Source organism: Ipomoea triloba, chromosome 6 (assembly GCF_003576645.1).
Source record: "Ipomoea triloba cultivar NCNSP0323 chromosome 6, ASM357664v1".
Classification (NCBI taxonomy): domain Eukaryota; kingdom Viridiplantae; phylum Streptophyta; class Magnoliopsida; order Solanales; family Convolvulaceae; genus Ipomoea; species Ipomoea triloba.
The window spans coordinates 16,438,936-16,457,252 of NC_044921.1; the positions used below are offsets into that span (position 1 = coordinate 16,438,936).

General features: G+C 34.9%; 2 protein-coding genes across 2 annotated transcripts; one reads left to right on the forward strand and one right to left on the reverse strand.

Moving 5' to 3' along the window:
- LOC116023318 (glycosyltransferase BC10-like) lies at positions 1-3,881 on the forward strand. Its single transcript, XM_031264308.1, has 2 exons — positions 1-571; positions 2,988-3,881. The coding sequence occupies exons 1-2, from the start codon at positions 323-325 to the stop codon at positions 3,636-3,638; spliced, it is 900 nt and encodes a 299-aa protein (XP_031120168.1). The 5' UTR covers positions 1-322; the 3' UTR covers positions 3,639-3,881.
- Positions 3,882-10,155: 6,274 nt separating this feature from the next.
- Positions 10,156-17,409, reverse strand: LOC116022547 (AMSH-like ubiquitin thioesterase 1). Its single transcript, XM_031263294.1, has 14 exons — positions 17,122-17,409; positions 15,911-15,975; positions 15,655-15,730; positions 15,381-15,569; positions 14,617-14,711; positions 14,048-14,153; positions 13,921-13,967; positions 13,305-13,707; positions 13,102-13,191; positions 12,955-13,017; positions 12,777-12,851; positions 11,582-11,644; positions 11,166-11,218; positions 10,156-10,646 (listed from the first exon to the last, which is right to left on the reverse strand). The coding sequence occupies exons 1-14, from the start codon at positions 17,245-17,247 to the stop codon at positions 10,472-10,474; spliced, it is 1,626 nt and encodes a 541-aa protein (XP_031119154.1). The 5' UTR covers positions 17,248-17,409; the 3' UTR covers positions 10,156-10,471.
- Between the last annotated feature and the right edge of the window lie 908 nt (positions 17,410-18,317).

Here is an 18,317-nt window from a genome sequence, read left to right on the forward strand (position 1 = left end):
TTATCAAAACCAGCCATTCTCAATAACACAAAACCTCTTCTTCACATCACAAAAGTACCTAAAAAATACCATTTTTGTTTATTTCCTCGTACTCGCTTCATGTTTAGTCTTTGGATTTTCCTTTAGTTTTTACCTCAAACACAAAATTAATATTCCCACTAACTTTTTACCCCTCAACTTTTACGCCGCCCATCTACCTCCGGCGCCGGAACTCACCGGAACCCTCCCACTGCCCCCGTCTCCGTCGCATGCGGCGGCGGCGCCCGCAGCGGAGCCCGAACGGGCCGGGTTAAAGGAGCACATCGGCCCGCCCACGGCCGCAATGCACGGCTTGAACGACGCGGAGCTGATTCGGAGGGCGTCCATGGTTCCGACGGCGGGCCGGAAAACGCCGGCGAAGATCGCCTTTATGTTCCTGGCTAGGGAAAGCTTGCCTTTGGCGCCATTCTGGGAGCTTTTCTTCAGAGGCTATGAAGGGCTTTATTCCATATACATTCATTCTCAGCCATCCTTCAATGGAGTTGCGCCTCATGAGGGCCCCATCTTCCATGGCAGAAGGATTCCGAGTAAGGTAAGTTTATTAATTTTGTAATTTTACAGTATTTAATATTGATAATTACTTATTAGGCGCCTATCGCATTCACCCTCTAGTCTTAATATATGGGTCATGATTATTATTAATTACCTTTTTTTTTCTCTAATAAAATTTGAACATTTATTGGGAGTAAAAGTAAAAGTTTAGAGTATGTTTCTGGAGTCTAAGTAGTATTTTTGCTCTAGTAATAACTTCAACTCGTTAAATTGCTAACAACAATTAAGATTACAAGTTCAACTATCAACTGATTCTTTACAAGCAGTATATGTTCTATAGTTTCTCAATATTTTTTGTCTCCACCACAGGATTTAGTTCTGTGATTACTTATTTAAAATGGTACCAGAGTGCATTCACACTACATATTAGTTGGTTAGTCAGTTATGAACAAATTAGTGTGATTAAACTTACCTAACACACCTTCCAGTAATGATTTCATATTTTCTTGTCATTAAAACAATAATTGCGACTTCCCTAGTCATCCAAAAGAATAAATTTTAGAATTATGTCGTCCGTAAAATTGGGTTTGGAAAAATATATATATTTGTCAACTAATTTTAGAAGTATGTAGTTTTTCCTGGTCAAGAGTCAAGACTGAACTTGTTAGATCAGTCCATAAAATTGGGTTTGGAAGAATATATATTTGTCAACTAAATCAGCTGTTAATGTATTATATTCAACTATAAATATTGCAATCATAGGCGTATCTTTCTCCAAGTAGACAGATAAAACCACCTCAGATGAATCTTAAACCAAAATAGGGTTTTTTTTTTCTCATCCTAAGACGGCGTTATCTTAACTTAAAATCAACGTTAGACACAACCATTAAAACCACTTAATTTTGTGTAAACATTACGCTAATGTTTCCTAAATCATAGTGATTAGTAGTGTTTTAGTGAGTGTTTAATAATTAGGCTTTGTCAACTAGAGTAGTATTCATTCAGCAGAATTTTGAAGTCAACTAATACGAATTTTGATTAAATATTGTATGTCATGCTACATTCTCCTACATAATATTCACTACCTAACATGTTATATATATTCTATTAGATATCTTTTTATATTCGATTTTTTGTGTGAACTTTTATTAACTAATGGTATGATAAACCAATTTGCAAGTAACCATCAGGGCCGGATTGGGCATGCAAGATGTGCAATAACACAGGGATCCAAAATTTTGGGGACCCCTAGTCCAGCCCTGACTTAATAGTTAGTATATGTATTTGTGATTATATTAGCCCAAAATTAAGTTTTTTGTATTTTTCTCTTTGCAATTTTTCTTCAATTCGCAGTTTATTTATACTTTGATAGGGTTTCACTCATTTACCAGCACATGGCCACACAAATTAAAAAATCGGCCCTGGTAACCATTCAGCTAAAACAATTTTAAGTATAAAGAAGAGTTAATTACAATTTTGTTTCGCTAAAATATATTTTATATAAAACTTATTTACAATAATTAGGGAAATATTTTCTGTGTGGGATTCTGTCCCGCCAAGTTTTGTTTCTGATTTGGTTGTGTTTTAATGAAGTTGATTTGGGTTTTAAAAAAAAGGGAAATATTTTGTGAAATAGTAATGTAAAGGTTTTGCATGCTTTGTGATCATGTTCTAAAAAGTACTTTAGTTGTCAAAGTAATTGAAACATTTTCCACCGTTGTTGCCTTCATAAACAAGATACTTTTGGAGCTTTTTTGTTGTACTTTTCTTTCATTCTACTCCTTTTGTCGACATATATAACCTTTTATTACATTCTTGTATTTGCTTCCAACACTAAATTATAACAAATTCCTTTCTTCTTTAGTTTGATATATCTGATCCCACATATATAGGCCCTCTACTATACCCATTTTCCTTGGGTCACACTTTCTTGAGACCGTCTCAAGGATCCTTATTTGTGAGACGGGTCGGGTCGTGTCGCAACAACATGCAAATGTCATACTTATATGCTCAAATGTAATACTAATCGGGAATATAATTTTTGTTACTTATAAGAGAAAAAGTAATATATTTAAGGGAAAAAGTAATACATTTTTCATAAGTAATGTTGACAAGTGTTCCTTACTTATAAGGGAAAATATAATATTTTTGAGGAAAAATGTAATACTTTTAAATTTAGATGTAAAAGTATTGTATTTTCCCTTAAAAGTATTACATTTACCCTTATAAATAACAAAAATTTTATTCATGATTAGTATTACATTAGTATTAGTATGACATTTGTGCATATAAGTACTACATTTACATCTTGACTCGATAACCAACCCGTCTCACGGTGAGACAGTCTTACACAAGTTTTTGTCATTTTTTTGAATTTTTATTACTATTAACTCTGTTACAATGCAATATCTGTTTATAACTACTTTTTCAACCTGTTCATAATTGCATGTATGCAGAACGTAGCATGGGGAAAATTTAGCATGATCGAAGCGGAGCGGCGATTACTAGCCAACGCCCTGCTCGATACCTCGAACCAGCGCTTCGTTCTCCTCTCGGAAGCCTGCATACCGCTCTTCAACTTCACCACCGTCTACGATTACCTCATCAACACCAACAAAACCTTCGTCGAGGCTTTCGACCAGCCCGGCGCGGTCGGCCGCGGCCGTTACAACCGCCGTATGCGGCCCTGGATCACCATCCAGCAGTGGCGGAAGGGGTCCCAGTGGTTCGCCGTGGACCGGGAGCTCGCCGCCCAGATCATCTCCGACGAGAAATACTGCAATTTATTCAAGCGGTTTTGCCGGCCGTCGTGTTATTCCGATGAGCATTACATTCCGACGTTTGTGACCATGGTGTCTCCGGATAGGAATTGGAACCGGACGTTGACCTGGGTTGACTGGTCAAAGCAGGGGCCCCACCCTTCCAAGTTTGGGAGGTACGAGATCACCGTTGATTTCTTGCGGAGGTTGAGGAACGGTAGCCGATGTGTGTACAATGGGAGGGAGAGTAGGGTTTGCCATTTGTTTGCTAGGAAGTTTACTCCCCTTGCTTTGGATAGGCTAATGAGGTTTGGTCCCAAAATCATGATGTTCAATTCTAAGAAATGAGATTATATCTGAAGTAGGCAGATCACTTTATACATTGATAGTTTTTCATATCTTTTGAATTACTGAGTTATCTCTTATGTCCTGATAGTTGATAGAGTTATTCAGTTATTGTGATTTACATCCTCCAAAATGTTTGGCTGATATTGAGTTTGGGGAAGAAGAAATGACATTGTATTTGTACACAAATTACATTTCTATTTATTTATTTATCCCCTTTTTGGTAGGTGGAGAAATATTCTTTTAGCTATTTGAGATTGAGTTTTTATTTCGTCTAAATCTTAATATTTGAATGTCACCAATTCTTTATTTATGGATTTTGTCTATAATTATATTATGAGGATTTTTATAGTATCCTAAAAAGTTTATTGTTTATGAGATAAAGCTACACGGATCAAAATTTTTACCAAAATCTTGGATTAAGAATTATATATTGTCATCATGTAGAGTAGTGTGAAAGATTTTGGTGAAAAATGTTTATCCATGTAATCAATCATTATGCGTTGAACCATGTTCCACATTACAAAGTAGATTACTGATATGTATGTTTATTGTTAGTATATAAGTATATTGCATATCCATTTTTTCATATATCTATATTGTATCATAAGTTCATTAAATTTCATACAAGTTTAATTTATTTGTAGTGTATTACCTTAGATAGGAATATGTAATTTACTAAAAATGAATGTATAGCTAGTATATTAAAATAATGAACATGTATCAATAATCAATTGTATAATATGCCCGATTCTTGTTAATATATCTCAAAATAATTAGCTTCAAATGAAAAATTAAAAAGATGGTGGTTCAATTTGGACAGCCCGTTAGGTGTGTTTTCGTTGCTCTGTGAAACTAGCCTAACGCGGTGCCCTCCAATCTAAGGGTCGTGACCCCGCCACCTTCGCAAAGAATCCACGGCTCAACTCACTACTTGGAACGGGCGGGTCAGAAGATCGCAACCCAAACTCAACCTTTCAGACAAGTTCAATTGTTCCACCGTCTTATTGCTCCCACTCGGGTCACAGGCCCGAGTTACCAAGCCCAGCGAGCAATCTTCTGAACTACCACATTATTAAGGGAATATGTTACTTATTTGAGAACGATGTGGGAACCTGTAAGGACACGTTTGGCTGCATCAGAAAAATGAAACTTAGAAGTGTCATGTTTGTGTATGGTTTCTGACAGATTGCAATCAATAACAGGTAATCAAATACCATATATATTGTCACAACATCATATAAATATGTGGGTCTATGTTAAATAATATGTGCTTCAGTAGGTTGAGAAAGTAGCTACGAACAGATACTACATTATATATTTTGTAGTACGTACTTGTACAATTAATTACGTTGAATTATTACTTGATTATAATATATACACTTCTTTTCCTTTAATTATCTTCAAAGTAGCAGTTCAAACCAAGCCATTCATAAAATCCATCATATTTAATGAATCTTCTGCATACAAATAATGAACATTGATTTACTGAATATTAGATTGCTAAATCAAGGGTGTGGCCGGGTGTGTTGAATAAGTCCAGCTATCATTTACAAATAATGAATACAACAAAAATGAGCCTAGAATATATATGTCTAAATAATCAACTTTCAATAAGTTTGTACATGCTCAAATAATGAACCTTATGCATATAAATAATGAACTATCAAGTCGTTTTCATATTATTTTGTACGCATTATTTAACATTACGTATAAAAATAATGTATCTTATGCATAAATAATAAATCATATACATGAAAAAATAATGTATCTTATACATATAAATAATATACTATGCATAATTCACACAGCTATATGGACACCTTAACATCCCCATCATAGGTCCATCACAGTGCTAGAAATTTTTACTTCAAATATCAATTACGTTGGCAATGAAGACAGAAGTGATAACCTAATTAGTAAATTTTATACATATAATAAAATGACACATGCAATTAACTTAGAGAACTAGTAATTTAAGCATAAGTAAATTTTAACTTGTTTGGGTTAATTACACCATTTTTTTAACTGTGTAATTCGATGACGTATTTGATATTAAAAAAAAACGATAGAAAACTACATTGTATATTATATGACTCCACACTTGGAAGAAATAAAACAAATGCACAACAAGAAGCTTAGGCAAAGGAAGATTGGGGAGAGTAGAGAAAATTTTCTTTTCGAGTATTCCAAAGATGTAAGCCTAAGCTATGAAAAATGACAATATTAATCCAACAAGGGCAAATTATGCTATGGTCCCAAGTACAAAACGCGTTGAAATATTTTGTGAATATAGAGTTCAAAAGTTATGAATATAAAGTTCAAAAATTGTGAATAAAGATTCAAAAATTGTGTTATACTGTTAAATATAGAGTTCTTTAATTGTAAATATAGAGTTATGAAATTGTGAATATAGAATTCAAAAATTATGAATATAGACTTCAAAAATTGTGAATATAAGGTTTTGCAATTGCGAATATTGAGTTCTGTAATTTTGTATACTAAGATCTAAAATTATGAATATAAAGTTCTAAAATTGTGAACATAGAGTTTAAAAATTATGAATATAAATCGGGTCCACCAGCTTGTAAGGTGGACCCGGGTCTATGACATAACAACCCTAATCCAAGATTATTGGCTTGAACCCAATAAGATAATAGATATAAATCAATAGACAAGTCCATTGTAACAAAAACACAAGTGTGGCCCAAATTACTGAATGGTATTAGGCCTAATTCGATTATTAGTACTTTTTTTTTTTTTTGACAAACAAGGGAAATATTATTACTAAATGGAGAGGAAGAAAGGTACAATACAAACGAGAGGGACGTGGTCCTAAAAGTTTGGGTCAAGCTGAAAGGCTGAAAGCCAGCTTCTCGGGTAATTTGGTTCATTGACCTACTTATATAAGAACAAGTGATAAAGTCAAAATTCTTCATGAGATTGGTACAATCTTGGATAATAAAGCCTAAGTGAGTTCTATTGGCTGTAGAATTTTGCAGTTCATTAACCGTGTTCAAGTAGTCTGTTACCAACTTCACCCTTCTAATATTCCAACTTTGAGTCAGGAAAGAGCTTCTTTGCACCCTATTGTTTTTGCCAAGGCTGGGGATTGAGGACAATTGATCGGGCCATTTAGTGGTTGCAACAAAGGAACCATCTTCGGAGAGCATGACTGCACCAAAGGTGACTTTGTTTTCTTGTGGAAACAGGGCTGCATCAACTTGGCATGTGCGGAGAAGGTTTCCCGTACGGTTGTGCTGTTACGCACCTTAAGCATTACAATGGCGCACCTTAAGTACACAAACCACGCACCTTAACACACAAACAAAGCACCTTAAAAACACAAATCACGCGCACCTAAAGCTTGACGCACCTTAAGTACACAAATCACCCATCTTAAGAACACAAACTGCGAACCTAAGGTTTTAAAATGGCGCACTTTAAGTTTCAACAACTCACGCAGCTTAATCATACATATCACACACCTTAAGAATGAAAAGCAACGCACCTTAAGAAAGAAAATCACGCACTTTAAGAAGAAAATTATGCACCTAAAGCCACCGCACAACCACACAGGAGACACCCCACGGCACGAGAACTAAATTTATATATATATGAGTTAATACCAGCCAAGGTCCTCCGAGTTTAGTGGTTCCGCCACCTATAGTCCTAAACTTTCAAATCGACCATCCAAATTTCAAAATTGACCTGTCGTAGTCCTTCCGTTAAAATTTTCCGTCTAAGTCGTGTAATGCAAGGGTAAAATAGTCTTTTCATTTATTATCCAGCCAAAACAATTCATTTTGCTCAGAAATAAAATATAGCCCTACCTAATCCATTTCAAAGATGGATTGCGATGAGGACAACGAGGATTATGACGAGCACCCACTTCAGCGGCGAGAAGGGGATCGTGGAGTCGAAGCCGGTTTTCTGCGAGCGGTTCCCGAAGTAGTGCAACTTGACCTGCGACAGAACCAGCTTCCTGTGTTGCTACCTACGAAGTGCCCCTCCGCCCTGCGCGATGACAGCTTCGGGTGCTCGTATTCCCCAATGCGGCAGAGTCGCCGAGGCCGATGCTGCGCCGGAATAGACGTTGTTGGTGAATGGAACCAGATCGCCGAGAGAGTTGACCTTCTTGTAGCTTAGCTGGAGATACGCCGGACTGCCTTGATCACACTCGTTGATCTCGTACACATACATATCTTGAGCATCATCTAATTGGTTCAATGCGAAATGGATTAGGGTTAGGGAGGGAGGGGCAATTTTATCTTTTGAAGAGTTCATCCGCGGACTGTTCGCGAAGACTCCAATTCTAAGGGTTGATGTTTTGGATCGGGTTGCGAGAGTGATTGATGGCCTTCTCTGAATCTAGAGAGATGCGAGGGAGGTCGTCGTTTTCTTGTTAAGAAGAGGAAGATGAGTTCAGTGATTTTGAGCAATGGAAAGCTAAGTGATTTGTCAATTGATGAGTTCAGTGATTTTGAACAGTGCTGAAGGAAAATTTTCATAGATTTATGGCTGCTATTAGTCTGTGAGGGAGACGACAGCGGCGGCGACGTCATTTTGATATTATCATCCTTGACATTGCGGTTTTGGTACAGCTTCTTTAACCCTAGAAGCTCCTTCCACCTGCTTGAACACCTCGACACCTTTGTGGAGAAAAGGCATGGTTCCGAATTGGAAATCTCATTTAACTAATTATGAAAAGTCATATTTGCCCTCACATTTCATAGCTCAGGCCTCGAATACTAACAGGAGGACTAGGGCAGGTTAAATTTGAAAAAAGGAGGATGACGGAGGGTCGATTTGAAAGTTTAGGACTATAGGTGGTGAAACCACTATACTCAATAGACCTTGGCTTGTATTAACTCATATATATATATATATATATAGAAATCCGCTCAAATGCAGTCATCACGTCAAGTGCGATCGTGCGACTGAATCTTCATCGTCTAATCCGCTGCATCCAACGGCTTCATATTGTTCTCTATATTTGTTAAATTTAAGTTGCGCTTCTTAAGTTGGGGTATTTTGGTAATTTTATGATGTGTTTTACGTGCATGATAGACAATCAAAGTTTATTACTGAGTATAATCAAATTATGTACCACCAAGCACATGAAAATGCACCATTAGGGTCTAGAAATGCTAAAACTAACAATGAAAATTTCACCTAGTAATGCTAGTATTTAAAGCACAACAGATTGTCAAATTATGCACCATTATTTAAATATAAAATGCACCATAAGTGCTCAAAAATGCACAACTATCAAATTCATTTTAAGATTTAGCTCCTATCGTGTAAAAGCACAAGAACACTGCAATAATGCATAACTATATACACACAAATGCACAAGAGTCTAGTTTTCTACCCGTATTTAAAGCACAAGAAGTTATCATATTATACACCACTATGTGCATAAATATGCACAACAAGTGTTCGTATATGCACAACAAAGAGACTAATTTTAAAATGCACCAAACTCAACTCAACTATTATCAATACACCAATAAGAATCTACAAATACACAAACGTAAGTCCAATAATGCACCAACTACACAAATAAAACACACAACAATGTGATTCGCCCTATTCCGGTTCCCTATGACGAGTTTACCCTTGTAGTTTGCGTGGTAGGAGAACGTGTGCGAAAATATTGGAGGAGTCTTTATCAATGTGATATCCAATGGGTTGTAATTAGTCGCACGGCCACATGGGGCAGATGGCCGCGAGTTAGGATCATATGAGATCACTTGTTTAGGTAAGATCGTGAGATCAGATCTTGTGCATCCATTTAATAATTTAATGGTCTAGATTGATTTAATGTGCTAAATTGAAGTGTGTGCGAACAGTAATAAAATGTGTGCGAATGGTGATTAAATGTGTGCAAACGGTGATTAAATGTGTGCAAACGGTGATTGATGTACAAGATTTGATCTCAAAAATTTTTAATGGTCTAGATTGATTAAGATTCCAAGTTGAAGTGTGTGCGAACCGTAATTAAATGTGTGCGAACAAAGTGTGTGTCTGTCAATCAATCTAGACCATTAAAAAGTATTAAATGGATGCACAAGATGTGATCTCACGATCTTACCTAAGCAAGTGGTCTCACTAGAACCCTACCCAGATGGCCGCACATATATATATATATATATATATATATATATATATATATATATAGTATATATATATATTCATAATCATTATTATTATTATATATTTTATATAAGAGTATTTATGTCTTTTAAAAACTTATTCCATTTTTATTTCTTTAACCAAACAAATAGTGAAATACAATTTCTAAAGTCTATTAGTTCAACGAACCAAACAATTGAATATAATTCATGTTTTATCCCTTACCTATTTCATTCCCTATGAAATAACATTCCTATTCCCTCAAAATTCATTCTGTGAACAAACGTGCTGTTAAATCATTAACAAAAACTTTACACAATAATCAAATAAAAGAGTAACATAATATGACAAGGAGCAAAGATTTTAGAACGAAAACAAAACAACACTCCAAAAATAGTATCTGTGATTCAAGTAGATGTATTGAAACAAAATGATTAATTACAAACTTGAATTCTTGTACTTACAAGCAATAATGTCGAAAAGAACGTCAATCTATACAAGTTATTTGACTGGTAAGCTTGTAAGGGACAAAGAAATATCATATGAGACCACATTAAGGACATTCAAACAAGACATAGAACTCCTCTTCCAAAATGCAGGACACATCCCAAGTATTCACGCTATATAGAACACCAACCAGTCCCGACACGGTAACACATATTTTCTCAAATTAATGATCATTTTATGAGATTTGCATATCACCGAAGATCAATAACATCAAACTTCAATGTAGAGCTCATATAAACATCTGTACATTGTTTATAAATTGGGCTACCATCCGCAGGGGGATCATGGGCATGAAACCCACGTCTTGGGCATTGTCTGATTACTGTCATACCACCAGGATTGGTCAACCGGAAAATTCCATGATTTCTATGCAGATGAAACAAGACTCTAAGGTTAGTTAAATGAGTAAAATATGCATTAACAATAATAATCATGGTTGAAAAAATCACTAAGGCACCCGGGGGACGCCTAGGCGCCTGTGTATTTTTTTTTTTTTTTTAATTTTTAAAAATTTGTTTAAATTTTTTTAAGACTAATAATTATAAACTATTTAATACTTTAATAGTTAATACTAAAATATTAAATATTAATCTAAAAACATCCAGAGTTTGAACAATTTAGGGTTATATCGCTCAAAACGATGTCGTTTTGAGTAAAATAACCCATTTATAAAATTAAAAAATAAAAAAAAAAAAAAAAAAAAACCAATAGCTAATCGGCCGTCAGCCGCCTAGCCAGCAGGCTGCCTAGACCACCATAAATGGTGATACCCTAGTCGGTCAGCCGGCGCCTAGGCGGGATTTTTGCAACACTGATAATAATGATACAAATGGTAGTAATAGTAATAAATTAATAATAAGCCAAGCTAGAGGAGACTAGATTTACCTTGAGCAATCTTTTGGTGCCATGACAATAGCAACAGCTTCTGGTAACATTACCTGCAAAATAAATATGCATTCAGGAATGTCATATCATTACCCCTTGATATATTATGCATTATCACTGCAATAGACACAGCACATGCAAATAGAATATTTGGAGGCAAAATGTAACTGGTGGAATAAGGTTTTGAGAAATTCCTCAATTAAGGAAATAAGGAGAACTCTGTCAAATCACATTTATTTTAAGGAGATTAATCCACAGAAAAGTCTCCAAGAAATGACTGGCAGTTCAATTGATGGTATTTCCACTCTTCTTTTGTTTTGTTTACCTTATTTTGTATTTTAATATTTTCCTTTTACCCACCACAGTTAGGCACTTTGTATGTTTTAAGAAAGCGAGGGAGAAAGAGAAGCACAAACCTGATACGAGTACTGGGTGTGCACATCAATTGATGACATGAAACACGATTGTGTGGGATGTGTCTGCAAAGTAAATCAGAATAGAAGGTTAAATTTTTTGCAATTCCAGACTACAATAGCATATGATATAGTTGGTATATTTACACCTCCACGGACATTTTTGAATATATATATATATATATATATATATAGAGAGAGAGAGAGAGAGAGAGAGAGTTGCATTCAAATAAGAACCATGCTTAACGTGAGACTGTGAGAACTACATGACTGCACACAATCTACTACATTAATGTACACTAACTACTCCCAGGGTCTCCACTGTCATCCAGGCATGCCTGGGAGTAGTTAGTGAGCATTCATGTAATAGAATGTGTGCACTCATGCAGTTGTTCGCACAGTCTCACGTTAAGCAAGTTCTCACCTGAACGCAAGCCTATATATATATATATATATATATATATATGCAAAAGCACATCAGTCTGTATAGTAATTCTTTCTCAAACATGATAGTTTCACTTATTCCAAGTATAGTTGCTGCCAATTAGTAACTGAAATGCTGAACACTGAATACATAGCACTGAACAACAGGAATAGTTCAATTAAAAATAAGTGCAAATAGTAAGCAGGGTAAGGTATGGGATTTTAAAGTCATACATATATATGTACATATATATGTATAGAAGGCAGCAAGCAAGCTTTATCATTTTCCACAAGAATAACTGACAAAGGAAGGATAGGCTGGAAGCAAATTACATAAGAATCCACGCTATACTTATCCACCAAAAACCAAAAACCAAAAAAAAATAAAAATAAAAATAAAAACTGCAGTCACTCACCCTATTCAATTTTTCACTTGCTCTCTCTTGTGAATAATTGTACTATAAGAGTTTATTTATTACTAAAGCTGAAAAGTAGCACGATATAACTAAAGTAATGGGAAGCCTCTTTACAAGGCTTGAGGACTAGATTTAGTATGCATAAGGTATAGTGTGATAATGGATAGGTAACATCTTTCTTTATAACCAACAGATTTACATATGAAACCAAATAATTACTCTGTATAAACATATGAAATTAAAGTTACAGTTTAGCCAACAGTAACAAGAACTAATTCAGGGAAGGCAAGTAAGGAGACCACAATAATAGTAGTAGTAGGAAGTTGATCAGTACCAGAACCCAGGCAGGATAAACTTACATGAATCCAACCCAGGGGAAAAAGTGATCTCTTATCCTGCACTTCAAATATTTCCTCCTCATTCGTAGTTTGACACTGTACAGAGACATGTTAGTAATTCAAGAACCTGATGCAAAAAAATTTATTTAAAAAAAAAAAAAAAAAAAAAAAAAAAACAAAGTGCAGAATTCTGACTCACCGAATCTGATGTCGATTCTTGTTTAGGGATTATAAGAGCCGTGACATAGAATTTCCGGTTTTTCTGAGAGAAACAATAGATTGGGTGATGATTATATCAATTAAGTGATAGAAACAGGTAAGAAGTGTTTAAGTTGATTGCACAGACTAGTGATCCCGCAAGAACGCCACAGGTCTCCAAATTCTTGTTTGTGTTTGACTTTGCTAACTTCATGAAGCTATCCATCAGAGCTGTTGACTATAAAATAAATAAATAAATAAATAAAGATTAGCAACTACAAACAACACAGGAACAATGATGTTAAGAATGAGACACTACCAAAAAGTTGAGTACAAAATAAGAGAACTTACAATGTGCAATTGCAGAGGTTCTTCAGAGCGGACTAAATTATCAGGCATAGGATTATCCAATCCCCCTTCTGTCTCAGGGACTTGGGGTGATGATTTTGGGATCAAATCCTGCACTTCTGCAAGAACAGGAGGAGGAGATGGTTGTCTGACCACTTGAGGTGGGGGGATCAAATCTTGTACTTCTGCAAGAATAGGAGAAGGAGATGGTTGTTGGGTAACTTGTGTATTTTTAGGGCTTTCTTCTGTTTCAAAAGATATCAACGAAGGGGGTTCCTCAACACGAGGCATTGAGTTGTCATTGTTAATTGGAATCGTTGATTCTGGCTTTGGTCTTTCCAAAGAAATGCTATCATCTTTCTTAATCAAAGCTCCATCTCCCTCAATCTGCTGGAGGCCATTCCCTCTATTGATGTTGAAATTTATTTAAAAATAAAAAAAAAACACATTTAAGTTCAATAAAAGCCTAGCATAGTCAAACAGACTAATTTGCATCATGGATAAGAATATGCTGTAGTAAACATGAGCCAACTACATGTGTCTTGGTTGAGTTGGTTCACATGCAGATAAATTTCAATTGCCAAGCAAATAGAGGGATTGTTCAGTAAAGTAACCAAACCTTGGGATCTCAACAGGAGTGAGATCTATATTAGTTGGATAAGTCACCTGCATAGGAAAGTAGAAAGAAGTTAGAGATTATCCTTTATCCTTTAATAAAATAGGAGATACAATGGAAATCATTATACCCCCATATTGCTAAGAGGTGGCTGCCATTGCCCACGAAGTCCATTTGGACCCAAAATAGAATGCCTGGTCAGAGTTTCTTCCTTCGGGCGGGGCATACTTATTGACCTACCATAGATAGAGAATCAACAAAGAGCAGCAAAAGATGAGATTGTCAGGATCTCAAACAATTCTAGAAGTTGCCATGTGTTCAATTTAGCTGAGACACTAGACTTGCATATGTGTTACATCTGCTCTTTTTAGCTGCTGAAATAGTTTTCTTCTGATAATTCTTTGATATACACAATTAACAATAACAACAAATGGCATATTATATTGACACACAAAAAGAAATCATGCTACAAATTTAGGGTTCGTAAGTATTGTGACTCCAACTTCCAGTACTAAATGAGTATCATAATGGCCAAATTTGAAACCAAAGTGCTATAATGCAGTAATACTTGAAAGTGAAACTATCAAAATAGAAAGCAAATTTTTATGAAAACTGTAGGAAATTGTGACAATACATTGAGAACACATGGCCCAAAGTCTATCAGTTCATTATAGAGGAATTCTTCTTATAGAAACTTACAATCGGCGAAACTGTTCATCTACCGGCTTGGCAAGTGTTAGCTGTTGAGACCTTGGACCTTGGCAGAGGTATTCTTGTGTAGCATAGGGTGGTGCCTGATAGATGCAGAACATCTTTAAAAAGGTATTCTTCCATAGTATTATCCCAAGTAAATGATTGGATTATCTCATTATCATAATTATAATGTCCCGGATTGTGGGAAATGTTTAATCAGGAGCCCAATTACAGATTTCAACTCAATATAGACTAAATAAAGATCAGTGACTTAGAATTGCAACATCAATGAAAACTAAAATTTCAAAGGCAACTCTTAGAATAGCAAGGTATTTGTATATATGCAAATTTAAGAGCTCTTAGAAATAGTGTGATGTTTCCAAATAAGCAAATCTAAGCATGACTAGAAGTAACCATTGAAATGGACCACTCTAAGAATTCTAACATGATGTTTCCAAATAAGAAAATTTAAGCACGATTAGAAATAGCCATTGACATGGACTACCCAACTTTGCTATAAGTCTATAACTATTGATAACTTTCCAGTTGTTAGTAACAGTTCAATCAGACTCGAATGAGGTTCAGAGGACGAAATATCTTAAAATATTTTCTTTAACCATCTCACAGAAACATTTGTTACACTTGAAGAGTGATTAGGTTTCAGGTGAAATTAAACAACCACTAAAAGTTGAAGCAAAGAGCAAGTATTAAGGATCAGGATGAATTGTGAACAACAAAACAACACAATTTTTGTGATGCATGACGTATACCTTGGTTCCATAACTACTAAAATTCTGTTTCTTGACAAGATGAAGATCTTGTGGTGGCCCAGTAAGATTATTTTGATGATGATTGCTCCATTTATTTGCTTGATATGTACTTCTTCTGTTCAGCTCTTCAATTTTCTTTTGAACACCTGGCTTCAGTTCCTCAAGCTCAGCAACTGCATTTAACAATTTCTACAAATGATACAATTAAGTTGTCAGAACTGACACACATATACAAAGCTCCTCATATAAAGATGTGAGACAAGTGTTGATCCACCTTTCTAAGATAAATTTTGTTGCTTTGTGGAGATACTCTGTAATCCCGGTGGCATGGTATTGTCTCAGAAACCAAACTGAAACAAAAGAATATATGAAGCTCTAAGTGCATTAATGGGACTCTAAAACAGATTCAAAGCATTTGAATCATTGAAAAAAAATCAGTTCCTATTATTACCACACCCAGATAGCTGTAAAATAAATCAACTGCATATAATGTCACATATTAATTTGGGTCATGTGATTTTCTTTCTCACCTTGAGAACCTGAGGAGCATAACATATAAATCTATGATGTTCCCCTCCTCTCGAAATATGTCAGCCTAAATAAATAGACACCAAAGGAAAGTCAAATCAAATGGCGTAGTTAGTTATTATGTAAATGCTAAATGAGATGTGTTGAATTACTTCAAATCATGCAAAGTTTTATCAAATTAATTGAATGGAAAAAAACTATATATATGAATCCTCAAAAGTGGCGGAATATGGAACCTAACTGACTAGTATTATTAAAGTTTCAATCTTGTTTTATTATTCTTTTTTTCATTTTCTCTTCCTAGAGTGAGATTTTAATTGAGCCCTAATTGTTTTCCCATGCCCCTTACAAGCAAGTACCAATACTAGTCTTTCCTTTCTTTCATAACAAGGCCCAAGGGAAAGATGAGTTTGTGGGTAAAAACATAATATCTGAATTAGTATTGCAATTCTCAGATATTTTTGTAGATAAAATTATCATTTAGGCACATTCGTACTGCACAGTATTCTAGGGACTACTTAACAGGAAAGTGTTATCAGACCATATAGACACCACATCTCATAAAAGTGTGTCCTACTGTCTTTGGGATCAAAGTTCTATATAAATTTATTGTTATGCCGTTTAGCATTTTGATTTAGTTATTTTCTTCCTTAGGTTCTTATCAGTAACCACACGTGCAAAGCAAGAGCCTCAAATACATTATTCATTATTATTTACATGTTTAGCTGCTGGATTTTAGCCAAAAAATAAAGTATTGACTATTGATTTAGTCACACTTATGAAGCATGGGTTTGAAATACATTATCAATTACAAGTTTATCCATCAGATTTGAGCAAGAACAATTTGAAGTCGATCTCAGAAAATAACAAGAACTGGACACACTGGAGCAGTGCGAGCACTGCCCTGATCGAACAGTTCAGAAACTAAGAAACGTTCTATTACTTCTCTTAGGTAAAATCTCAAACGGTTCCGCAACAACTTACTAGCAATTGTACAAAAATACGTCTACTATAAAAATTCAAACTATAAGCATCTGAAATAAAAACTCCAAAGAATAAAACAAAGCTTCTATGCAAGGAATTATAACTTTCGTTTAGATATGCTTAAAACCCTCTAGCCTAACCCCCCTAAATATGATTCCAATACCTATGAAGGTAAAAAGAACCTAATTACCGAAAATAGATACAGTAATAGGTAATAGAAGGAGAGGACCTGTCTGAGGATATTATCAGCGATACGGAAGTAAACGCGGAGAGAAAAACGATGATCGACATCAAGCTTCTTAGCGCTTGACGCGATGTTAATTCTTCCAGAAGAAGAAGGCGACCTCGTAATCATTTAAGATCAGCTAAGAATCGCCTCTGCTTATTATGCTCTATTTTCTTGGCATCCAAACTGTCGGCACGGCGGCGATCGGCGGAAGAGAAAGATCTTCGAGTCGTCGTCGGTATATACTGTAGAGGGAGAGAGGAATTGAGGAATTGTGTGCAGCCGCAGGAACAAGGTGGGCTGGCTAGTTAAGTCTCGGGAGGGGTAAAAATGGAAATTGGAGGATATGGCTGCTACGGCTTACGGGCTAGTTTAGTCTCCTTCTGGCATCTGGCTAGCCGCTAGCCGCCTACGCCAACATTAGTAGCCTTTCTGAGTTTGCAGTGTTTGGTAAATAGTTGTTACTTGATTGGTTAGTTGGTTTAAGTACTTAATATCATTAGTTGATTCTAAAAAGATGTTTGATAAATTAATTATTAGTGAATTATCTGATTACATATATAAAATAATTTTTTTAAAAGTTGATCAAAAAAGTTACTTTGATCAGTTTTTTGAATTTTATCGTTTTGAAACAATAAATTGTTATAAAAGGTTAATTAATCAAACATTCATATTGATTGTTTAACCAAATCAAATATTTAATAGTAATTAAACAAGTCAAAATTGACTGATAGATTAACTATGTTACCAAACATGGCTTTGTCTTGTGTTACGCTTTAGATGAAATCCACTAATTTGTGAGGTTTTAAGCTGGTTCCCAAAAATTCAGTGTTCACATACAAATTTTATAGTGTCCATTTGGCATTGTATCGAGTTTTTTTTTTAATGTTATTATACATAAATTTTATTTATTTTATTTATTAAAAAGAAAAGAAAAGTAAATCTATATCTATACTATATATAAAAACAATTTCCTCCTCCCAATCTATATCTATACTATATATAAAAACAATTTCCTCCTCCCAAATTTTCCCCCCAAAACTTAAGGGTATTTTGGTAAAATCATTTATTTTATTTATTTATTATAAGGGTATTTTGGTAAAATCATTTATTTTATTTATTTATTATTTTATTAATTATCCATCCTATAATATTATTATGGTAATATATGATAATGATAATCTATATCTATACTATAT